The 26,714-nt window shown below is 40.3% G+C and overlaps 2 protein-coding genes across 3 annotated transcripts; both read right to left on the bottom strand.

Moving 5' to 3' along the window:
- Positions 1-1,605: 1,605 nt before the first annotated feature.
- Positions 1,606-26,714, bottom strand: ing5a (inhibitor of growth family, member 5a). 2 transcript variants are annotated; one of them, XM_055645934.1, is made up of 8 exons: positions 26,554-26,714; positions 21,804-21,875; positions 16,115-16,281; positions 11,202-11,313; positions 10,345-10,435; positions 8,354-8,489; positions 7,420-7,481; positions 1,606-6,856 (listed from the first exon to the last, which is right to left on the bottom strand). In XM_055645934.1, the coding sequence occupies exons 1-8, from the start codon at positions 26,588-26,590 to the stop codon at positions 6,817-6,819; spliced, it is 717 nt and encodes a 238-aa protein (XP_055501909.1). In that variant the 5' UTR covers positions 26,591-26,714; the 3' UTR covers positions 1,606-6,816. The 2 variants fall into 2 exon arrangements, with proteins under 2 accessions (XP_055501909.1, XP_055501910.1); XM_055645935.1 differs by having other exon boundaries at positions 26,469-26,603.
- Positions 13,810-16,115, bottom strand: LOC129703458 (jerky protein-like). Its single transcript, XM_055645932.1, has one exon. It carries the CDS (start codon positions 15,824-15,826, stop codon positions 14,069-14,071), a length of 1,758 nt encoding a protein of 585 aa, XP_055501907.1. The 5' UTR covers positions 15,827-16,115; the 3' UTR covers positions 13,810-14,068.

The following is a 26,714-nucleotide window of genomic DNA, read 5'->3' on the forward strand; positions in this document are numbered from 1 at the left end:
CGACAGGAAGCTCCACGGGTGGAGTGTGGAAGTCCCACACACCAGTCATTTCACCCACAACCATCGCTGCTCCAGAGACAGAGCAAGAGCTACAGGAGCTTGAAAACTGTAAAGCTCCAGAAGTGATGTGATATGACCCCGTTCAAAAAGGCAGCCAGCATTATCAGACACCCACACCATCCGGGCCACACACTTTCACCACAACCATCGGGAAGAAAGTACAGCTTCTTCCCTACAGCCATTAGGCTATTAAACACTGGAGAAGCTTGTGTGGACCTGAGAGCGATGCCGTCTGGAGCTATGCTCCTGGTAGGGCCACCCATGGCGCTAAGGTCGAGGGGAAGGTCTCTGACAAAGAACAATCTAACCAAGACCTCAACAGTGGAACAGGTGGAGGACGATGGCTGACCTAAGTGGAGCTCCACAACGGCTGGGAAGGCAGGTGAAGTCTTGGACTCCATGCCACTGGATCCTGACCCAGATCTGTTAAGGACCGTGGAGTGGCTGTCTGTGCATCAGTCTCCCCACGTTAAACAAAGTCACGCATAGGCGTCATCCATATAGGGAATAGCACCCTGGAGACACCCATGGTCAGACATGACTGAAGGAGGCCTAAGAAGACTTGTATGTGTATATATACACACTGAACTTTTTTTTCCTCTCGTTTATCAAATTGTTTACAATGTACTATGTTTACATATTTTGTTGTACTGCAGCAAGTGAAAATTTCATTGTTCTATCTGGGACAAATGACAATAAAACTATCTTTACTCTTGATTCCATTCGCCGCACAGATTCTGCCAGACTCATTGAGTTCCTCTGGTACTTCGTATTTTGTCATATGGAAGTTGTGGTACCGATCCCACAATGTGTGACTGAATTGGAGATCAAACTTGATACACAAAATGACCTATTCCTGTCCTTTTGTAAATGTGCACTGTATGACCTAATGACCTATCAGGGAAATGATTTGAAATATGCCCAGTAAACAAATTTATCCTGAAAGAGTATTAGCAATCTTATAATAGTTTCCTGTTATATCCTCTCATCTACATTTTGGAATATTTGGAAACAAGGGAGACACAGTGGCACACGTAATAAGCACCTGTCTCAATAGTCCTAGTGACCAGGGTTCAATCCTGACCTCTGGTAGTGCCTTTCTGGAGTTTGTACATTCACACTGTGACTGCAGTTTTCCCGCTCCATCCCAAGGACATGCAGATAGATGTTAGATTTGTTGGTAACTGTAAATCGCCCCTCTTATGTAGGTCAGTGGTGGAATCTAGGAACATTAATGAGAATGAGGACAGAAATAATCAGAGCCATTGTTCTCTTAACCTTACCTGTTAATTTCTAAAATGTTTTATGGATCTCCTATCTGGAAGAATTTTAATGGGCATCTCTGTGCTACTTACTATCCGGAGTCCAAAACGGAGCAGAATGATTCGATTGCAAAACCTTCACAGCACCATTGCAACATATGTTGGTACAAGAACTCGAATAAAGTATCCAGCCCCATGCAAATTGAATATCTAACACTGACCAAATCTCCTCAAGAAGCTGTATGGTCATACGTTACTGCAATTATATTTAAAAGACAATGCATTTTCCAAAAATACTTTATTTTGATACCATTACATCTAAAAATACAAATATACATAACTTTTCTTTAATGGTTCACATTCATTTTTCTTATCTATAATCTACATAGGACAAGATAAAGGCATTTTGAGCAACTGTGCAGTAGATTGCAGACCAGTGTTAGGTATTAAATTAGCCGAGGTGTCTTATAAACTGATAACTTAGCTCAGTCATATTTTTTCAAAGTACAGTCCAGACCCAAAGTATCCAGGTACCTCTTCATTACTGTATATGTATCCCTCTCAAATTGAACTGTACAGAAAAAAGACCACCAACATAGCCCATAGGACATGGACCATTCACTGCATTGCTGACTACAGTCTTACAATGCAATCTTCATAGCAAAGCATTTTCATCAAAAGTATGTACTCTTAATGATTAACTAAAAAAACCTTGCAGTTATTTCAGCAAATTTGTTTTGTTAGCAAATAGTCTTTTGCTACAAATCAGATAGATTATAAAAGTTTGTGAATAATTATTTTTACTAATTAAAGTGCTTGTAGACTTATCTGTAAAACAAAGTTCCAATCAAGAGAATTTTCTATAAAAAAGGTCTTCTCTCTCTTTAGAATATTGAGGTCTACATGAAAAACCTATTACAGGGTGAGAAATATATATATTATTTTTGCTGCATTGTTTTTATTTTATGTGAACATGCAGTTCAAACTACAGCAGTGGATTTATATAACGGTCAGTTTCGTGAATGGTTGGCTGATTACACTATTGAATGCTTTCTGAAAAGGAAAGGTTGAAGGGTCGATCATTAAAGCATTACACATTTTTTGGATGGGACATTGAGTTTTCACTGGTATTAGAAGATTAAAAGCTATAGATATAAAGTAAGTACCAACAATCGAATAGGGAATTCAGTAAAATAAAAAATTCCCCTGAAAAATGTGAGAATGTGGAACCACCATCACAGGGTGTGGAGGTGCTAAATGCATTAAAAGGGAGGTTTCAGAAGATGAGGAAAGATGGGAAGTGGCTTGAGAACAGCATGGACTGGTTGTGTTGTATATTGTAAGTAATTCTATAACTCTACGGGGTGGCAGTAGAGAAAGTAAGAACCAGAAAGTAAGAACAATAGTGTTCAATTATACACCACCAGTATGGTTAAGGGCCTGTCCCACTTAGGAGACCTCCACAGCAACCTCGGGTGACCTTGCCCGCCACCCATAGTTGCTGCAAGGTCGCCACGAGGTCACAGGAGGTTTTGGTCACTCAAGGGCACTCGTCTGGAAAGCCTCGAGCTGGATCGACCGGCCGCGTTGAAACCGCCTGCTGGATCGACCGAAGCGCGAGCTGCATCTACATACCGCACACACAAACACATCACAAAGGTGGGGGCCATGGAGTGCGGAGGAACGCTGTCTGCGCGATGAAGATGAAGGTAAACGGCTGCCACAGAGAGAAGGGGGGGAGAAGGAGTGGAGACAGTTTTAAGGACTATAATAAAGTTTAGCTGGCATTTTACCTAGGTCTTCCAAGTCGTGAAACTCCAATGAGCCAATCAAAATCAGCCAATCAGCGAAGGAGATTGCCTACGGCTGTCTATAAGTAAATAGCTACGCTACTCCACTGGCTTCGACCAAACGGCGACCTATTTTTAGTTGAGGCCGGTTTTCATCATGATGAAAAAAAGCAGCAACCTCAATGAAGCCTCGACCACTCGGAAACCATTTTCGACCATTAGGGAGAGTGACCAGAACCTCCTGTGACCTTGTGGCGATCTTGCAGCGACCATGGGTGGCGGGCATGGTCTCCAGAGGTTGCTGTGGAGGTCTCCTAAGTGGGACAGGCCCTTTACTGTGCATAAAGTTCTGAAATTTAACTGTGCTGTAGAAAGAATTGTGAAAGCAGCAATCTCTTGTAGGAGATGGGGTTTATTTATTTATCTTATTTTTTTTAATAGGAAAGGGTTAAAATTACGATTTTTTAAATAGTTGCGTCAAAACATGACTGCAACCTTACACAGGATTGAACTCTCAAAACAATTTTGTCATCCAAAATATGCCGACTGGTTTCCCATTCTCTGCCGTCAATTGCATTAGACTGCAGCTGGCTACAAATTATCAAAAGAGGAACTGATATTTGTTTAAACTGCCCTTTAAATTATACCTACAGGCTTATTTACATGTCTGTCCAATAGAAAAGGCAGTCTTATTAGTCACAAATACCAGATGCGAAAATACTAAGAAAACACATTGGCTAAAAATAATCAATGACCTGTGAGTCAGTTTACCACCCAAATATTTTTAGATTGTGATCATTCTTGGGGGGAAAAATAGGTTGATATTAGCTATGTATCAGCAGTTCACTCAGTTTCTCATGTTAGTCATTATCATTCACGGTACACATATCTTTATGATGTTTTGAACGTGCCACACTGATGTCAACCATTAGATTGATTCCTTGTGGGTTTTCTCCCTTTCTAACAACGTATTTTAGCTCCATTAGATGTTTTGCCATCTATTTTGCGATAACAGTGAATACAATGTTTTGTAGAATTCATCAGTAGTAAGCTTTAAAACATGTTCTCAGTTGAAGAATGTTTACAATAGCAAATAATAAAATTTAAAAATCAGAATTACATTATCACTAGTAAAAATGGAATTAGGGACTTGTTATTTGACTTATCCACGTACATTCCCCAAATTACTGAAATCCCAAATTGTAAATAACTCCATTATTTCTCTTTCCATTACTATACTTCCAGTTGTAGATTGTCCAACCTACATATCATTTAAATACAAGTTATTCTTGATACCTGTTCTGCTTGCTTCCATTTTCTCTTTCCAGGTTCTAACACTACTGTTCTTTGGCATGTTTTCATACATTATCAGTACCTTTTGGTATGTAAATGATTCCCTGAATGGAATCCCATAGTAACCATCATTGTAGGCATACAATGTTAGTTTTTGTTAATCTTTCACATGTGGTTAGGTGCCTTCTTAATTGGAATAAAATTGGTTTTCACTTCTTTGCAGCATTTCAAATGTCTTTTTGTGGAAAGCTGATCAAACCAATACACAGCAGTGTGGTGAATTATAAAAAATATATAGAGGAATGGTGCCATTAGTATGTTCAATCAGCAAGCTCTGTGATTGTGAGTTTTGGGCCAATCAATACAAAATATTTTCCAACCAATTTATACAAATAATCTGAACGACATTAACTGTATTAGGGCTATGCATTTCCAATCTTAATATTGTATGTGAGCAGTTAAAAGGGAATTGCAGGCAGCTGCATTCCTCCTCTTTCTCCTCTGGCTTGGAGAAACATTTTCTGCTTTGAATACTTATGTAATGCACAGAGACCCAGCCAGGTCTGGAAAGATTATTTGCCTTCTGGAAGATGATCAAAAGCAATCCATTCTCCCTGGCAGCCTTGATAATCCAATGCCTGATGTAGGAAAGATTTATATCACTACAATGCAAAATTAGTGATGAACTAGCTGGGATCTGAAGCAACTGAGATTTACCCCACTCAGCTTGCTTAAACCAATTGGTTAATGGGTAGAATATTTCCAGTCAAAAAGGAGTGCAGAGTTTATATACAATGATCTGCATATGTTTTGCTGGTTAAATTATAGACATAGTCCTGCATACAAGTTATAGTCCCACAGGCTCAATTTTCCACCCACACTAAAGCTCCACGGACTTAAGTAGAATGTCCTCTGTTGGATAAAAGTTGCTGCATTATGCAAGACAAACAGGATTTACATGTGTAGGTTTTTCCAGGAGTTTAATGTCTAGATTCTTCTCCACTTGACAAGTTTCCATGTGAAAGGCACAACTAGAAGTGGAAGGCTATGTCCAATTGACCAACAGATTCTATCAATCACCTGCAGGAAGCTTGTAGATGTTACAGAACTAAAGGCATAACATGCAAGTCTGAAAAACCTATAAACATTTATTTTGCACATTCACAATCTCTAAACTTTACCGCTTAACCCAAGAATTTTGGTCAGTTATTAGTTATGCCAGCCATTTTGTGTTATTCTTTATTCATGATGGTAAGACTGAGTTCATATTTATGTTCAAGAGGAAAAACTGGTATACATTTTATTTTGGTTTTAAAATCTTTCTTCAATACTGAATAGGCTTAAGAATTCTTAAAAATATTCAAATGTATATATATATATATCACAAAACAAGTAATATAAGGTGTACACACTGACAACAGTGGTTTAAAATATCACATTCTTGAAACGTGGGCTCTTTGGTTTACAAATTCTAACTTCAATGAGATACCTTTGAGTCTGTAAACCCTGCCACATAATCCTTTCACTGGATAATCCTTTATGAAAGTATCAAATGGTTCTAAAAACCATAATATTGCACAATAAATGGACATTCCCATTTTCTTAAAACATCTTTTGTTGAAGTATAAAGTTTTTTTACCACTATCACAATCATATCATTTCAGAAATCAGTACATCCCAGTAATGATCAATTCTCTGTCATACCAAGATTTGCGAACCTATTTTTTTTTCTGAAGAACTTTTAACATTAGATTAACACCAAATCTACAATAATAGTTGCATGCATGTTTATTCTGCATAACTGCAAATGAGGTGCGTTGCTGGTACCTTCCTGGGTCCACAGAGAGCAATGGTTGCTTTGGTTAATGTTCCCTTCAGTACAGAGACTTGCAATTGCAATATCATTGCTCCATTGTCAGAACAGAGCTATGCGCACCCAGCTTCAATGTACTGGTATCCCGAGTGTGTAGAGATTAAACAATTTCCTAAAGCCAATGCTTATAGCTGTTATTTCAATGTGGTGATTTCAAAAAAAGGGTTAAGAATTTTTGCAATAACTCCCAGTTCCCTAATTTCAACAAGAATCCCTATATATTTTCATGTCATTCCCATTCACACAAAGTTGACCCTGGAATGGATCGCCAATCTTATGAAATAGAAATTACTGTGGTCCAAATTGTATATCATAGCTTAGTCAGTTGCAGAAGCCTTCAATGTCCAAATAAGGATAATTTACCTGGAAATTAAATGTTGAAAACCTCAGTTTTCATTAAACCAGCTGTAGGAATGAAATAAATCAAAGCATCCCCCTAACACACTCATGGTCCAGCAACAAATTTAGGGAAATTATATAAAATTGCAAAAGTGTGAACAAAAAGCACGAACGTGTAGGCAAGTGAGCAGATCTAGCTTCATTTCTTTTTCCTTTCTTGGGTACATCGTGGACAGAACCTGTACACAAACAACAATGCTATAAAAACAGTTTATTTAATGTGTCTAGTATTGAATTCTTCAGCATTTCCATCCCTCAAATTTAAGAAATTCCTTAATCTCATTCCTAACTGCCTTACCCCCCCCCCCCCCCCCCCCCCCCCCCCCCCCCCCCCCCCCCCCCCCCCCCCCCCCCCCCCCCCCCCCCCCCCCCCCCCCACAAGATTAAGGAATTCCTTCATTCAGCACATTATGAATCTTTCAAATTCTCTACCTCAGAAGCACAGTCATTGAGCACATACAAGACAGTGATCATCTGATTTTGCAAAATATGTCTATGGGATTTTGGCCGAACTTTGCAAAAGGCAGAGTAGGCTCAAAAGACTGTGCAGCCTATTCTATGATTTAAGACTGTAGCTCACATTGCTTCTAATAGTGGCTATGCACCAAGAATGTTTTGCCAACAGGATCAGTCTTACTGTGGCCAAAAAAAACCTGTCTTCCAATGTTTGTGAATGTTTTGTCATAGATCTTCCAATTTCTAAGAAAGCTGTACAATATTTACGCTGTCCAACCTTACTTACCATTTCCCCTTTGGTTTTGTTGCGAGGTCCACGCAAGCAAAATGAAACCATTCAATTGGGCACTATCAGTAATAAAACAAAAAAAAAACATCCATGACTCAAATGTCAGAATATGTACCACATTCCTAGACATACCAAAATAATTATTTCAAGTCTGTATTAAATAGTTCACACAGCAAACGTCTATTGCTAATTTTATCAAATTAAAATTTGATTTTTCGGTATTAAGCCTTCAGAATTAATGAACAGTCTCATAGCATTTACTGTGGTACTTAAAATCCATCAGTAAACACATATAGTTGGTTGATTGGAGATAGCCAGATCGAGAGAAACTGCATACAACCTCATAGCACACAGCTGTGGAACATCTAGTGTTAAGAACAACATCTGCACAAGGCTATGAAAATTAATCCTTTGTTCACATACTTGGTGGCAGATTGATACATCAGAAAGGAGGGAAAATCATCAAAAAATCCTACAAAGAAGAGGGAATGAGGGCACAGCTAGAAAAAGAAAATGGCTGGGCCAACCATTTATTCAGATTGGTCAGGTGGCAATCACTCCTCCCTCTCAATAGTCTCCAACAGATGGTGCCACATTAAAACTAAGGTGTTACTTTTGCAAAGTAGGAATAGGAATACTTTATTGTCACATGTGACTAGGCACAGTGAAATTCTTTGCATGCATACACAATATAACTTCAAGGGATCTCATTATAAGCAAATATGGTTATAAAAACAAAGACAGTTTAAACAAGTCATACACAATTGACACTAGAAAATGCTAATCCGGTTTTCTTATAACCCTATATGCTCCAAACAATTTAATTCAATAAGTTTGATACTCTGCCACCGTATCTCCAAGTATAATCATTAATTCACAATATATCCAATAAAATTAAAAATCCTTCAAAATCAAAATCAAACACACTTACATCTGGGTTATCGCAACCAATCATTTCTCCATACGAAACCTGGTGACACAAACAGTAGGTGGGTTCATTGGGATCAACCGGCATGTCCAAAACATCAGATGGGTGCATTTTCAAAATGGAGTCAGAGTATTCTGCCCTAGAAAAGGAAGAATACAATTACAGAATAAATAAAAGTTGATTTGAATTATATTTTCTGTTTAACACTTCAGTGACTGATGGAGAAACTCAGCGGGTGAGGCAGCATCTATGGAGCGAAGGAAATAGGCGACGTTTCGGGTCGAAACCTTCAGACTGATGTGGGGATGGGGGGCAGGAAGAAGAAAGGAAGAGGCGGAGACAGTGGGCTGTGGGAGAGCTTGGCAATCGCTTCGCCCAACACCTCTGCTCGGTTCACAATTTTTTTTTTTTTTTAAATTTCAAAATAGACTTTATTCAATTGATAAATATATACAATTCCTGAACCATTCAAACAAACAAAATTCATCCGACATTTTCGGAGACTATGCAAGTTTTTTCCAGTACAATTTTTTACATTTGTCAAATTTCACCAAACAGTCCCCCACCCGTGCCACTCTGTGGTCCCTGCTCGGTTCACAATAACCAACCTGATCTCCCAGTGGCTCAGCATTTCAACTCCCCCTCCCATTCCGAATCCAACCTTTCTGTCCTGGGCCTCCTCCATGGCCAGGGTGAGGTCCACCGTGAATTGGAGGAGCAGCACCTCATATTTCGCTTGGGTGGTTTACACCCCAGCGGTATGAACATTGACCTCCAATTTCAGGTAGTCCCTGCTTTCTCCTTCTTTCCAGTCCCCTTCCCAGCTCTCCCACAGCCCTTTGTCTCCGCCTTTTCCTCTCATCTTCCTGCCCCCCCCCCCCCCCCCCCACATCAGTCTGAAGCAGGGTCTAGACACGAAACGTCACCTATTTCCTTCGCTCCATAGATGCTGCCTCACCCGCTGAGTTTCTCCAGCATTTTTGTCTACCTTCGATTTTTCAGCATCTGCAATTCCTTGTTAAACAGTTCCTTCTTATAATTGCACGTATCAATAGATGCGATTGCATTACAATTTAAATGGCCACCTGCAGTGAAGCTGACAGACTGAAGAGACAATGGTGTCTGATTACTGCGGGGAGGTTACACGGAAAAAAAATGTTTTCCCCCCCCAAGACAGTTTTTTTTCTGCTCGTCACTTTCCAAAGCAACTTTTAAGTGGTTTTCTAGTTCCCGATAGTGATATAACTAATTTGGCCTGCATAATGCCTCATTCATCAATTACATTATGTCCAATTTGGGCTATGGAAACAGGAGTTGGAGTAGAACTACCTGTGTGCGCAAGCAGAAGTGTGCAATAATCCGATCAACCCAAAGCAATCTCAAACTCAATCTGCCCCACTGTGACAGACTCTGCTGATCCTGCATAAAAATCTTCCTTATCATTATCAGACTACTATCATTGTGATAACGCCTCCGGAAAGTATGAACAGGACTAACTGGCTGAAACTGATATGGTACTGTAAGTATACAGAATTCTATAAATTACTATCAATAGCACATTAATAAAATTTCTGAACAGTATTCTGAACCCAGACCCTTTAGATGTTATTGCACCCCGCATTCTACTGTCTTATTCAAGACCATACTGATACAATAATACCACTGTTTATTCTGATGCACAGAAAGTTCTTCAAACACATAGACCGTGATTTAAAGTAATTGATCTGAAGAGAGATACCATAGACTTATTAGGAAGTAAATTAGAAGTAACATTTCAGGAATATAAACAGCATAATCTGATGATTTCCACCTCATACATGCTAATCTTTAATAAAACAGTATATGAGACGAGAAGGTATTTAAGATTCAGATATCTCTAATAATTCACATTGAAGTTCAACATCCCAGGAACCCTTTTCAAATTATAGAATAGGTGAGGTTGGAGAGATTTATGGAGATGAAACATGAAAATCAACATGTCATATGTAACCTACCCTGATTTCTGCTTCTTCTTCTTTGGAACATCTTCTTCAGCTCGTCTACCACGGCCTCTGGACCCTCTTTTGTCTTTTTGCCCTCTGCCTTCTAAATGGAAAATATTTGCAGGTAAGAGGCTAAATATAGACAAATATGTAGCTCCATTTCACTCCGTTTCTGCATTATGAACTTCCCCTTTTCATACAAGAAGATAAAGCAAACCAAATACTTTGGAAATATATTGCTGGCCCTTCACTTTTGATGGATCTAAATCTTGAACTTCTTGCCCAATAGCACTGTGCTATACCTCCAGAATGACTTTAGCGGTTCAAGGTGACAGATCACCACCAGCCTCCTCAGAGCAATTGGGCTGGGGCAATAAACACTGGCCTAGCCAGCCATGCCAAGATTCTGAAAATGATAGTTAAGTAAAGAACAGAGGTAGAGAAGAGATAATGGGGTATCATAGATAAAAGAACAAAATAGGCACAGTATGTTAAAGATAGTGGCACAAACACAAAAATAGTGCGTGGACAAGAAATAAAATATTGACATAAACGTGATGTAAACAACCACCTCAGAATTATTACTGTTAATTGCTGCCTAAATGGGAATGGAATGGGAAAGACTTCCAGTTTTCAAGACTTACATATGCTATGGAATCAATGCACTTTACTGGAGTTAAGTTCATTAAAATCAAATAATGAAACACAATAGGCCACAATAGTCTCAGAGGGACTGAAAGGATTTTTATATTTCTGTACACACAATTAAAACTAGTCTAAATTTCAAAATAATTATATACAACAAACCAACTACTAGCATTACTTGTGTAGGAAGGAACTGCATATGCTGGATTACTAGCATTACTTACTCTTACTACCTCTGCCTCCCGTGTTCTCATAGTCACTGGATTCCAACTTTTCCTTCAGATCAGCTTCAAATCTGGCCAGTTCAGCATCCAGCCGCCTGATGTGTTTATCAACCTGAAATAACATACAAATTAATAGCAATATCTACAAGACATCTGAAATGTACACATATTCAAATATACATCACTGTGCCAAAGCACGTACAATAAGAGCTTTAATCAAAATAATCTGGGAGTAGGTGGGAAATATCACACGGTTTGGACACTCAGTTCTTGGCCCAATAATGTGGCACAAATGTTACTGCACCCAAGATTCTTGCTGGTTTGTTTAAAATTTTACATCTCTGACTCAGAGAAACATACTTTTTTTTAAGGCATTGATGCTTCCTACACAGCTAGACTTAACTGACAGTTTTCAATCTATGTCTAATCTAAGCAAACCAGTACAATTTTGTCACGCCACCTTTGATTCTGAGCTGTCCTGAGAACTGAAAAGGCAATTGCTTTGAAACAGTGTTGCAGAAAACAGAAAGTGAATAAAGATGAAGTGAATAGCTGCTACTCTATTCAGCAGGAGAAATGTTGATGCCGAGATAAACGTACTATATCTCTAATTATTTGTGACCTGTCTGCTTAGCATAATGTTGTTTTTACTATTTCCAAACAGTTTTAATGTGTCAATTTAAAAGTTTTCCACTGAATATCTGACTACCCACATTCCCCTCCTGGCCCCCCCTGTTAATTGACAACATTATTAATTTTCTCTCGTCAGATTTTGTCTATTTCTTGCAGACTGACAATATAATCCCTCATCACGAATTAACACTTTACCTCATTTCACTTAATTCCCATATCTAATCTCCATTACCTGTACACTATCTTCTTAATTCACACCAAGCCTTTTTTGAACTCATTGGCTGAATCTCTCTATTCAAGTTTAAGCCCCAATTGCAAGACTAAAATAAGCCTTATCAAAATTTCGATTGAGCCTGTATGTAATCCTGATACAGGTAACTGAAGCCTCCTCTTTCTTCTTCTCTGCTTTCAATCTTTATTTAAATGACTGGAACTTCCTCCTCCAAAGCATATTGGCCATCCATCTGGGTGGGATTGCAGTCATATGATTCCATTCTTATTTATGCTGCCAGATAATCACTGCAATGGCTTCCCTTCCCACACCTCTGGCTTCTCTTCCCACGCCTGCCATATCTCTGCTGCCTACCAAACCTGAAATATCCTGTACCTCGCCCATCTATTTCTCATCAGTAGCTCTCCCCTCAACATCATCTGATTAACACCGTATCAGGTTACAAATGCAGTGATGACATTCTGCTCTACCTCATGGCCATTCAAGCGAAAATGTCCTACCAAATTACTATTTGTTTAACATCCACTACTACAAGAGTAGAAATTTTATAGCCACAGAAGGGAAGAAAAACAAAACAAATACAACAGCACATGTTACAATTCCATTCTGGAGCCACCCACTATCCCTCACCTTGGCAACCATTTGATTGAACCAGGCAGTTTTTACCCTGGTGTTATACATTGCCATACATTCACAATCCAATTGCACAATTGCTTTAGCTCAACTACTGGTATAACACTCATCCAGGGCTTTTCCTCTCGATTAACTAACCAATGCACTCTTAGCATCCCCCCTCACTCAACCTTCCATGAACTACGATAAGTTAAATAAAAATCTTCTGCTTCCCCCCCTGCCCCTTGTCCTAACTCAGTTCACCCATTAACTCCATTCTTGCTGACCTGAATTAGTTGTCAATTAAGCAACATTGTGCTTCTAAAATTCTCATAATCACTGATGCTTTCAAATTCTTACAAGGTCTTGTCCTTCCCCATCTCTGTATTCTCCTCCAACCCTACAACTCCTTAGGATATGAATACGTTTCAATTCTGGCCTGAATCATATCTGAATTTTATCATTCTCATTACTGCTATGATTTTAGCTGTCGATCCCCCAGGCTTTTGAAAGTCTTCCCTACATCTCTTTTCTTGTATAAATTGCTTCGTAAAACTTGTAATTTTAATCGGGCTTAATATCTCCTTGTGCATGTCAAATTTTGTTTACAGCGCTCTTGTAAATGCTCAGAAAATGTGTGTAGGCATTACACTCATGAAATCTGCTTTTTTTCTGTTTCATGTAATGTCTGTTAGGACTTGGGAAAATGCCAGATACAGACCTCTTATATTAAGGAAGTATTCCTTAAGGTTTTTATCATTGCATGTTCCATGATTAAATCATTGGCCATCAAATCCTGTACTTTCGAAGATTTTGTACGTGGTAGCTATTTACAGTAAAACTCAGATAATCTGGCACCTCAGGGGTTTGGTGGTGCTGGACGAGCAGATTTTCCGGACCATTGTATGTTACACCAACACGCTTTTATTTCACTTTTTTTTTTCACGTTACACAGTAGCATAATATTTGTAATACAGTAAATACATATACTTTATCTAATTTAATGTGGGCTACATAATATTGTAATACTGTACTGATTTGCCATAATAAAGTAATGATAGTAAAGCAATAAATTCCATATAATGTACAGCACCACGGTCTACTCACCAATATTGTAGAGATGACTTCAGAAGTTATCCATGGCAGCATATTAGTATGAAACTTATTTAACAGCATTTAAACAATAGTGTATACTGTACTTATCCATCAATCACAACTTAAACTATTTTCAGTTCATAATAAGTTACAGTACTGTGATCATACATAAAAATACACATTTTCAGTTCTGCTTAATGTACAGTACTGTACTTATAAAATAGAGAAAATTTAAATCCTTCAAACCAGCTGCACTACTATATCAGCCGCAAGCAATTGGTCATCAAGGTTGTCTTCAATATTCAGTCTTAGGCTCAATATCAGAAACAATAATTAGATCTGGTGTAGAAGAAGTCGAAGGAGTAGGGCTACATGGACCTGCTTTCTTGATTGCTTTCTTGAACATGTCTCTGAGGTCTGCCTGTTTATTTGATGCTGCTTTTTTCTCATAGAAATTGTTCAGTATAATATGCAAGTTCATTACTTCTGCAGCACTGTACTGGCTGTTGTACTCTGCAAATTCCACAAACTTTGTTATAAATTCTGTAGCCTGATGCCAGGTGTATCTAGTTCCTCCTTCTTGTCCCTCATAATTTTCCTCTTCTTCCATTACCTTGACCTTATTAAGATTAAAATCCATGTCAATTATCTGTGCATCTGTTACAATTTCAACTACTTCTGGGTCCCCATCTTCATCAAACCATTCCTCCATTTCTTCTTCTGTAAGTTTGCTGACAGGATTCTCAGTTGGAGCCTCTTCCATTATTTTCAAAATGTCTCCGAGTCCAGTTTGTCTAGCACTGATTCCCTCAAACTCTTCTTCCTTTAAATAATATCGCCCAAATTTTACACTAGGCCATATTTTCCTCCACGATCTTTGCAAGATGATACTTGAGACATCCTTCCATGCTAAAGCTGCAGCATAAATAGCATCTTTAAGATTAAATGAAGCTTGAAAATCTTGTACAATGCAATTAGAATTCAGCAATTTGCGAATGAAAGATCCCTTGTAAGCAGTTTTGAATCTCTGAATTACCCCCTGATCCATTGGTTGGATGAGTGATGTGACACTGGCAGGCAGATACTCAGCAGAAATATTGCCACAAACAAGTTCTGAAGCAGGATGATGTGCCTTACAATTATCTATTAGAAGAATAGCTGTACTATCTTCAGGCAAGCCCAGCCTTTTAAAATTTTCTTTGACCTCTGGAACAAAATGATGAAAAAACCACTCTTTGAAGAGCTCCGCAGTCATCCGGGCATTTTCTTGAGCATCATAGACAACGGGTAAATAAGTGATACCATTGAAAGCTCTAGATTTCTTGTATTTACCAACAACAAAAAGTTTCAGTTTATGTCTACCAGAAGCATTACCACAAACAAGGACTGCGATCCTGTCCTTATTTCGTTTAAAACCCTGAGCACATTTTTCATCTCCACCATCTAACATACTGTTTGGCAAACAGCGCCATAATAGCCCTGTTTCATCCGCATTGTAAACTTGGTCGGGTGACAATTTATGTTTCTGAATTAACGGCTTAAAAAATTCACCAAAGTCCTCTGCAAATGTATGATTAGCTGACTTGGGCTCTCCTGAAACAGACGGCTTACGAATACCATGACGATCTTTAAAGTTACGAAGCCAACCTTCAGAAAATGCGCATTGCTCAGTTAGCTTCATTTCCTGATGAAAGTCTTTTGCTTTTTCAATGAGCATAGGTCCAGTTATTTGCTTCCCTTCAGAACGCTTAGTAAGAAACCACTTATACAAAGCGGAATCTAACTGAGACAACTTTGGCTTTTTCAAGGTATGCCGTGCATCAATTCCTTTAGTGGTATCAGACTCAGCTAGAAATAACTGCAATTCGCCTTTCCGTTTCTTGATGTCATATATTGTAGATGATCCAATGTTGTATTCTCCCATGATAACATGACGATTCTCACCTTCCTCAAGCCGTTTAATGATCTCCAATTTCTGATGTATTGTTAGAGTCACATGCTTCCTTTTTACACTTTTACCATCCCTACCATCATTACTCATATTAAAATCCATTATGAATTGAGGGTGGCTTGAAAAAATAAAGATACGGCGTAAACTAAACAACACTCAGCAATGCACTTGGCATTTGGCAGCGCAGAAAATGTCGAAACAGACTAGAAAAGACTCATTCAGTTCCTGATGCTAATGAGTGAGCCAGTTGCTGAATAATCAGGACCTCCGAATAATTGGACACCGGATTACCAGAGTTTTACTGTACTTTTGAGGGAAAGTCCTGCCTTTTTACTCCAAATCAAAAATGAATGCACCTTAGATTCCCCTGCAGTCCAATAGACCACCCACCATTTCATATGTCTCCATTGCTAGCTGCACTTTGTCATCACTATATTCTCTGCATTTATTGTAGGCTAGCTGAATCTTCTTCAGATGGTCCACTCGTTGATCCGAGGACAGGCTCTTGACGTTTGAAATATATTCAGTTGCCAATTTGTCGATCTCTACCTTTTTATCTGCAAACAGTAAGCATCATAATTAGACAGATTCAAGAAAGTAAACATTGGCCTCTTGTATACCATTTTTACCCACTCCTCTGTACACCTGCATTTCCCTATCCTCTAATTGGCAAGTTCTCGCACATTACATATTTGCCCTTCAGTTTAATGATGTAATAAAATTCTTCATAATCATTAATTTCCCTCTTCACCAAAAGTTGATGCCCTGCCAATAAGAGCCCTAGCTCACAACTGAGCTCAAATTAATATCAACTCCTTAACTTCCGATGGACACTGCAGAATGAAAATCATGAACAGAAACTGTGAATTAATCCCAACCCCGTCTAAATTTAAGAGTGCTAAATCCACAGTCATGTTTTAAACTGGTTCAAAATGTAACAGAATGTTTTAACTCAAAGGAGTGTTGGTGGACTACTTAACTTTGAAATACAAGAAATGGTAACTGAAAGGGAATAAAGTACAGAAAAAGAAAACCATCCAATAGGTTTCCCCTTTTAAGGAAACCTATATATTCTCACCTTCCTCAAGCCATTTAATGATTTTTAGTCACATGCTTCCTTTTTATACTTCTACCAATATATATATATATGTCAAGATAATGTTTTCATTGATAAATTAGACAATGACCAGCCAAGGTTTTTCCAAAATTATTGTCACTTGCAATATGATAACTCCTAATTTGTTACTACAATGGTTGAGATGAGCATTCTCTCTACATGCTGGTAAAACATTACTTTTAATTATCACTCAATCAGTCTTGCTCTCAATATGTACAAGTTTCCAAAGTACATATCAAAGGATTAATTTCCTATTTAATCAGCTCAAACCACAAATTAACCTTCAGCACTGCCCTATCACCTCATTCTCTCCCTTGTGCTTTGGTCACAGAAGCACTGAATAATAATTTCATTGGTATAGATTGAAGGGATCAAATATAAAAATCATTGTATCTGACTATACATGATTATCTCTCATTCTAGCATAATCTAGCTCATCACTGGCCTGTAAGAAATATTAAGAGGGAGTGGAAAAAACAAGATGGCCAAAGACATAAGATTTTAGGATAACCTCAATAGAAGATACATTTAATGTAGAATTGTAGAATATGGGTCTGTTTGGTGTTAAGTGTTGCACAGAAAGGCTTAGCACAGAAAGCACAGAAACATGGAAATATTTTTCAAGAATTAATTAAAGAGCAAGACTCAATCTCTGTTTGATTTGTTACATATGAATCTCTTGGTAGAACGTCCTTTAATAGAACAGAACTTCAGATTTCTGAACCTGAGGTCATCAGCAATAATACAAACCTGAGAACCACCGGCCTAATAAGTCATAACCCTAAACTTCCTTACAATCTTGAAAAATAAAAGCCATTTAACACTTCTAAAAACCCACTGTCAAATGTAGGAGCATGATCATGTTTTCCAAGATTGAGGGAAGATAAAAATTGAATTGATGGCAAAAAAAATAATTACCAAGGCCAATTTATGAATTGCATTTTAAGAGGGACAATATTTCTCTGTGTAAATAAAACACATAACTAATATCCATTATTGCCAGATTTACGTTGGTGTTAAAAAGGACTACATCCCACTTTTGCATAACTACTGAGCTGCACAAGTCAAACTCATGAAATTAGATGAATACATTTCCAAAAAACTACATGGATATACAATGCCCTCCTTAATGTTTGGGACAAAGACCCTTCATTTATTTATTTGCTTCTGTACTCCACAATTTGAGATTTGTAACAGAAAAAAAAATCACATGTCGTTAAAGTGCACTTTGTCAGATTTTAATAAAGGCTATTTTTATACATTTTGATTTCACCATGTAGAAATTACAGCAGTGTTTATACATAATCCCCCCCATTTCAGGGCACCATAATGTTTGGGACACAGGAATGTCATGTAAATGAGAGTAGGCATATTTAATATTTTGTTGCATATCCTTTGCATGCAATGACTGCTATGAGTCTGCAATTCATGGACATCAACAGTTGCTGGGTGTCTTCTCTTGTGATGCTCAGCCAGGCCTGTATTGCAGCCATCTTTAGCTTATGCTTGTTTTGGGGGCTAGTCTCCTTCATTTTTCTCTTCAGCATAAAAAAGTCATGCTCAATTGGGTTCAGATCAGGTGATTGACTTGGCCAACTCAAGAATTATCCATGCTTTAGCTTTAAAAAACTCCTTTGTTGCTTTAGCAGAATGTTTGAGATCATTGTCTTGCTGTAGAATGAACCATCAGCCAATGTGTTTTGAGGCATTTGTTTGAACTTGAGCAGATAGAATGTGTCTATACACTTCAGAACTCATAATGCTACTATCATCAGCAGTTGTATCATCAATGAAGATAAGTGAGCCAGTACCTTCAGCAGCCATACATTCCCAGGCCAGAACACCCCCACCACCTTGTTTCACAAATGAGGTGGTATGCTTTGGATCTTGGGCAGTTTCTTCTCTCCTCCATACTTTGCTCTTGCCATCACTCTGATATAAGTTTATCTTTGTCTCATCTGTCCATAAGACCTTTTTCCAGAACTGTGGTTGCTCTTTTAAGTACTTCTTGGCAAAATGTAACCTGACCATCTTATTTTTGGCGGCGACCTAGTGTTTTGCATCTTGCAGTGTAGCCTCTGTATTTCTGTTCATTAAAATTTCTGCAGACAGTGGTCATTGACAAATCCACACCTGACTTCTGAAGAGTGTTTCTGATCTGTTGGACAGGTGTTTGGGGATTTTTCTTTATTATAGAGAATTTTTCTGTCATCAGCTGTGGAAGTCTTCCTTGGCCTGCCAGTCCCTTTGTGATTAGTAAGTTCACCAGTGCTCTCTTTCTTCTTAATGATGTTCCAAACAGTTGATTTTGGTAAGCCTAAGGTTTGGCTGATGTCTCGCTTAACAGTTTTATTCTTGATTCTCAGTCATAATGGCTTCTTTGACTTTCATTGGCACAACTTTGGTCCTCATGTTGATAAACAGCAGTAAAAGTTTTCAAATGTGATGGAAAGATTGCAGAAAAGACTAGGTGCTGAGAGCTCTCTTATACCTGCATTAAGGAGGCAATTAAACACACCTGAGCAATTGCAAACACCCGTGAAGCCATGTGTCCCAAACATTATGGTGCCCTGAAATGGAATGACTATATATAAACACAGCTGTAATTTCTACATGGTGAAACCAAAATATATAAAAATGGCCTTTATTAAAATCTGACAATGTGCACTTTAACCACAATTGATTTTTTTCTATTAGAAATCTCAAATTGTGGAGCACAGAGGCAAATAAATAAATGATGGGTCTTTTCCCAAACATTATGAAGGGCACTGTATTAGAATAACAAAGCAAACATATAAAGTCTGCAGGACCATCAGTAGAAAGAAGTGTTGATTTGTCAGTGGCTCTAATACAAGTACCGTATTTCCCAGCAATGAAGATGATATTTTTTACCCAAAAATACGGCACGAATATTTACCTGCGTCTTGGAGGCCAAAGGTTTGGTTGTTAGCCAAAAAAGATAGACTTGGCTATCCCTCAGTACAGCAACATCAAGAACAATGTTGCTGTACTGAGGTATAGCCAAGTCTATCCCTCATTGTTGGCAGCTGATGGGAAGCGGCTATAAAAAGACAGCGCCGCTAAGGGGGGGGGTGGGTAGAGTTCCTTTCACAACCTGTGGGGAGTCTGGCCCAGGTCAGCTCGGCCAGAGCTGCACAAATTGGCTGGGCCACCAGGGGTAAAGTTGCGGAGAGGGCAGGAGCGTTGAGAAGGAGGGGGTCGAGATCACGCCAGCAACTCACCCACTCGCTGCTGCGCTCTGGGCGCATAGTCACCGCATTGTGGCCGGAGATGGAAATAGCTCGGGAGGCTGCGAGCAGCCGCCGGGACCGCACAGCGGAACCGGCCACCACTGCAGCGCCTTCTGCCGGCCCGCCCGCCAGTCAGCCATGGTGTCCTTCGGCACAGGCGCAACTGGTGGAGTGGTGGTTGGCAGGTAATGGGCGGAAGGCCGGCTGCTCTGTCTCGGGCTCGTTCTCTCTCCCTCTCTCTCTCCCTCTACTAGTCCCGGGGCAGGCGACCTGGGCGCTACAGCCAGCCCCGGGGCAGGCGACTTGAGAACTGCAGCTAGTCCCATGCCTTGCAGGCGGCCTGGGAACTGCAGCTAGTCCCGGGGACGCGAGGGATCTGGGAACTGCAGCCAGTCCCGGGGACGCGTGGGATCTGGGAACTGCAGCCAGTCCTGGGGACGCGTGGGATCTGGGAACTGCAGCCAGTCCCGGGGCACGCCAGCGATGTTGCCGATCCCGGGACTAAAACAAACCCTTGATCCTGTCCGCCATCCCTTTTTCGAAATTTAGCAACTTAAATTGGGGGTGTGTCTTCGATGCAGGTGTGTCTTCATTGCCGGGAAATACGGTACTTTGCTTACGAAGTAAGATATATTTAACATTATTGACATAATACATGTTATTCATGGTTTTAATAAAACGATATCTATGTCAAAGTCTCAATTTCATGCTTGTTTTTAAACATAGCTGATAGCCCAATGCGTCTGAGGCTCATGGGCTACAGTTGCAAAGAAGCATCTGCATCTGAAATATCTATTAATATTTGCCAGCATGCACAGAGCATGCAAGACAATGTTTTTGGCAGAATATCAGTCAACCATCTATTCTGGTATATAAATGGAAAGGTACTAAAATTGCAGAGCCACAGCAGTTTTAGGAAAATGAAAATAGCCAGGAGATCAAAGGAAGAATAAATCACACTCTAATATATGGTTAGATTTGCGGTAAGATTTAGGGGGCAGAGGATTTGTAACAGCTACACAGGCAGTTGCAAAAAGCGCATCGCAAATGGCTGTAAATAGTCAAGCATTTGTTGCTGCACCTTAAAGCACCTTAAAGCACAGGGTACAAGAACAAGGAGATAAGCTGAACTTGTATATGCTGTAGTTATTCCGGTTAGTCATCTATTTAATTAAAATTCATGATTTTATTTTATATTGTTTCCAATACTGAAAGGAGGATATCAAGTAAATTTGTGAAAATCACATTAGCAAATCTATGAATGTTTTATAGAAACAGTTTGTGTAATTGTTTGGAAAACCAAAGGTTATATTAAAAAGTAAGGGTAGCAAACAGCAAAATTGGAATTGCACTCATTGGCATATCAGGAGAACATCAGCACAGATTCAATTATAAATGCATGATTCTACTATAATGCCAATTGATCACATTATTTATTCTAATAGGTTGAAAAAGTTCATAGGACAATATAAATTGAAAAATATATTGGATAATTATTTCCTGAACTGCCCAGTATCCCTTAGAATGTTAAGTTGCGTTAGTTGGAAATCAACTTGAGGGACAAAATTAGAAGCTTAAAAATACAGTTTTACAGCTTTATGCTAAAATCTGCACGCTTACAGGGAACTGGTGCATTGCACAATAGAGGACAACAAAACCCAAGCTCTAAGCCCCAGTGTTTCTACATATTTCTTAGTTATGCTGCAAGCACCTTCAGTTCTCTGATCCAAGTCCCGCATCAGATGGAAGATCCGCTGAAGTTCACAAGGAAGATTTTCAATACCTGTCAGAACACAGAAGCAAGTTTTTATTTTTACTGTAAGAACTTTATCAAATGAAACTCATCAGTTCACTGTACCAAGTTTTTCATAGCTTGAATTTGTCATTCTACATCTGTTTGTACAGGTTGAACACCGATATTCCTGCAAAGGATTGTCTGCCCACCCCTATAATCCAGACAAAATTACGAGAGCTCAGTAGAAATTCCCTGAGTGGGAGAGCTCAGTAGAAATTCCCTGAGTGGCCACAGGTGGCATTGCGAGTGGTGAAGTCTCTTTCCGGATGTGGCCCTCCATTGTGAAAGATTCAACTATACTCTCAATCTTCTCTCCTAACTGTTTTGCAAAGCCAATGTAGTAAACCCTCATTTTAACAATCCCCTTATAACAGATGTTATAAGATATAGCGGACAGACCCGCCAACCCATCTCTGGCTCGTACCATCTCCCCAGGTGTTTAGTCCCCCGTGTCCCAACCCCACTCTCGACTCGCAAGGTGCTCCCGCAAGTCCTTCTTCACCCACTGAAAGGACGCAAAGTGCTGGAGTAATTCAACAGGTCAGGACCTCTGGAGAACACAGATTGGTGACATCAGGACCATTCCTCAGACTGATTCAGTCAGCTAAGTTACACCAGCATTTTCTGATGTTTCACTTTAAAACTAGGCGCTGATGCTGCTGGGCTACAAGCTAACCCTTCTTCTCTGGTTCTCATGGCTGTTTTTGCAGCTCACATTGTAGCCCCTGGCGACTGCGCTTTCCTCAGTGTGCCCCCACTGACAGAATGCGCTCAGTCACCGTGGGGCCCCTTCACCTCTCACCTGCAGTCACTTCCAAGGGGCGGCAAGCCGAAGAAAGTGCTATCACCAGGGGCTAACAACGTGAGCCGTAACAACGTGAGCCGTTAACCCGTGAAGAGCTTGCTGTTGCAGACCAGCGGCATCGGCGCATAGCTTTAAAGTGAAAATACACAAAGTACTGGGGTAACTCAGATGATTGAATCAGTCTGAAGAAGGATCCCAATGTCACTATTTATGTTCCCCAGACCCACTGAATTACTCCAGCATCTTTGTGTCAGTCAAAATCAATGAGGCTTTTTCGTTACAATATAAAATTTATTTGGATATGCAGTAACACGGCACGGTGGCACAGCGGGTATAGTTGCAGTGTCAGAGACCCAGGTCCGGTCCTGACTGCGGGTGCTGTCTGTACGGAGTTTATACGCATTTGAACTGGTTGGTTTTCTTATGCCTGCCTGGCTAACTCTCTCCTCCACACATTTTCTGGCAATCTTCAGTGAACACAAAAGCAGATGCCTTCTTTATCTTTCTCCAGACGACCATGGAATCTTCCTGCACAAATGTTGTCCAAACATGATTAATGTTGCAAATCAACCTGATATAATCACAGATGTAATGTCTTCATCCCATATCTTGTGTCTGCACTTGAGGACCCCTTTATTAATCCTAACAGAACTTCTGCAGATCCTTGCATGTGCTTATAACAACATTCACTACTACATATATTATGTTTTAGATCCGTCTGTAAAGTTCGAAATCTCATAGATTTGCAAATAATTTGCTGTAGGATTGTTTAACTCGTGGGGAAAGCACAAAGATTCTGTCTAGACAAAGGTTTGTTCTCTCCCCTGTTTATCCAGTATGCATTTTACTAGATCCTTCTATTATAATTGCCTGTTTAAATTACTGTGGACCTTTGATCACTCTACCGCAACAAAAAGCATCCACTTTCACTGTTAAAAGCAAGCCAAGTTACTTCATAAAAACTTGATGAACAAGATGGTAGGCGAATGGAATGGTGTAAATATGGCATTGGATGAGCTGGTGCCAACAGAGGATGGCCAACCGGAATCAGAACATTGGAAGGGTAGACCAAAATACTGCAGATGCTGTAAATCTACGTTCAAAACAAAAAATGCTAGAAATACTCAGGCAGCTACTGTGGAGAGAGAAAACTGACACCAATCAACAACCAATCATCAGAATTATTTTCACTGGGAGAATTTATGAAATGGATTCTGGAGATAAGACAGACATAGAGGAGGGTTTCAGTAGTTGATTATTTCAAGTAAAGAAAGAGGTGAATTATGTTATAGACATGGGCATACATCTCAATGTAACTTTCCTATAATTTTGCCCTTGAGCTCCCACTCACAAATGTGCAAACTTTTTCCAATATCTTTGTTGCATGGTTTATTGTAGATCACTGCTTCTTTCTCCCACACTGCTGTGCATTACTATCCACCTGCACTGGTGCAGATCAATACAATATCCTCTCAAGTGTTATAAATCCGTGTTCATTAGGTCTGTCCCGCTGCCTGCAATTCTGAAGATCACAACCTGTTACTCGGTCGTATTAACTTTTGCCTGCCTTGCGATCACTATCTAATGCTTCCCAGAGCAAAACACTACCTGGGCCACATGGATTTCCAGATAATTGCTTGTACTCAGACAACAGTTGAAGAGTTAATACATGCACCTCCTCCAACCTCATCTACTCATTCAGCTGTTCCAAGTATCGACTCCTGTATATCGGCGAGACCAAGCGCTGGCTCAGCGATTGTTTTGCTGACCCACTCCGCTCAGTCCGCCTAAACCTAGCTGATCTACCAGTTGCTCAGGACTTTAACTGCCCCTCCCATTCCAAATCTGACCTTTCTATCCTGGGCCTCCTCCATTGACAGAGTGAGGCCCAGCACAAATTGAAGGAACAGCACCTCATATTTCGCTTGGGTAGCTTACAACCCAGCGGTATGAACATTGACTTCTCTAACTTCAAGTGGCCCTTGCTTTCCCTCTACTCCATCGCCTCCTCCTTCCCAGTTCTCCCACCAGTCGTAGTGTCTCCGACTACATTTTTTTCTCTGTACCGCCCACTCCCCTGGCATCAGTCTGAAGAAGTCCATTCCTTCTCTCCAGAGATGCTGCCTGTCCCACTGAGTTCTCCATTATTAACATACAACCCAATGGCATGAACATTGAATTCTCTAATTCCAGGTAGCAACCCCAACCCCTTTTTCCATCTAGACAGAAAGATCAGCATGGGAATGAGATGAGGAATTAAAATGGTTAGCAACAGTGAGGCCCAGCAAGCCGAGACGGAATGAGCACGTGTTCAGTGAAATAGTTGCCTTGGTCTTGCTGATGTAAAGGAGGCCACATTGGGAGCACCGAATGCTGTGAATCTGTCTCATCCGGAAGGGCTACTGGGGTATCTGGATGGATATGAGGGAGCAGGTAAAGGGACAGGTGTTACATCTCTTACAGTTGCAAGAGAAAGTACTTGGGAGGTTTGGGTTGGAAGGGAAAGGTGAAGCAAGAAAATGCGGAGTGTCTCTACAGGAAGTAGGAAAGGGTGGGGATTGAAAGATGTGACTAGTAATGGAATCATATTGAATTGTATGCCATAATGGAAACGAAAAATGTGTTAACTCAAAAAAGTGATGAATCTTTGAAGTTGTCTATCCAACACATTCCCGGCTTAATCACTCATTACATTGAGAATAGATTGGTAGATTTCTGGTACTTTGAGGGACGCATAGATAAATGGTGGTGTTGGATCAGCATTGATCAAATTGAAAGGCTAGAGGGGGCAAATGGTCTGTTTGTTAAGCAGATCACTTGCATCTGATTTTCATTGTTGACCACCAGTCAGTAACTCCTGCCCAAAATGAACCAGATCACTTACCCATGCACTGATAATTTTTAGCAACCTGTCCAGATTGTTACTGATTAAAGTCCAGTAACACCTTGCCTATTGCAGATTATTGCCTAGTATTTTCCTGCTTGCACAGCTACCAATAAAAAAAAAAGATTTACAGGACAGGGTATCGTCAAGCCAAGATGAGTAATTGATGTAGGGACAGAATGTTTAGATGGTGAATTAGATACCAGTCTGAAAATGGCAGATTGTTTTTGTCTTGGATCGTGCGGGGCTGAAAGCACTCTGTTAACCTCCAGGTTGTACCTTATAGATGTTGGAAAGGTTTTAGGTGTAATCGCCGAGTACCCAGCCTTTAGCCTTCTCTTGTAACCACGCCATCTACGTGGCTACTCTAGGCACGTTTCTAGTCACTGATGATCCTATAACAGCAACTGCGGAACGTCAACGCGTATAGTTTAAGAATCAACTGCTGGGGCTTAATTGCCTCCTGTGCATCCTGAACGTCATGCACGAGTTATCAGCCCAAACTTGAAGAGTGTCAGGACTCTTACATGCAGGCACTGGCTGCTTCATTATTTCTTCTTACCCCTCCCCCCGGGCCTTGAGCTGCCTGCCTGTTGCAGACTCGTTTGTTTATACTTTTAGCCTCCAGGGTGCGGAAGGAGAAGCCTCCACGCATGCGCAATGTTGGCCGCGGATGGCCGGAAACTCTCAAACCATCTATAAACTGAAGGAAAACTCCCTGGTGCGGCACGAAAAGCATTGTTTATGTTGTCAATGATAATCGAGAAGCTTGGCCCTACGTGATTGTGCTCGGCACGATCACTCAGACGTGGGCCTCCAGTTATCACCTCCCCCCACCCCCTCGGGCTCGAGTAACGCCGACTGCAAACGGAAGCACGCCTGGGCCCATTACCCGGGGAATAAAGCGAACCGTTCGCTTTAACAGGTGCAGCGGCTGTCTGTGGTCCAGCGCCAGGTCAGCAGCCCGAGGTACTCACTGTCCAGGTAATGTTCCAGGTACATCGCTGTCGCCATCTTGTCATCCTCTCAGCCCTCCCGGCGTGCGCAGCACCGAGCATGCGCGTCGGCCGCCAACAGGCGGTGCGTTGTGATGGCAACCGCGCAAAATTACAGGACGGGCCCAGCAAGTGAGGGGGGA

Source organism: Leucoraja erinacea, chromosome 14, assembly GCF_028641065.1.
Source record: "Leucoraja erinacea ecotype New England chromosome 14, Leri_hhj_1, whole genome shotgun sequence".
NCBI lineage: Eukaryota > Metazoa > Chordata > Chondrichthyes > Rajiformes > Rajidae > Leucoraja > Leucoraja erinaceus.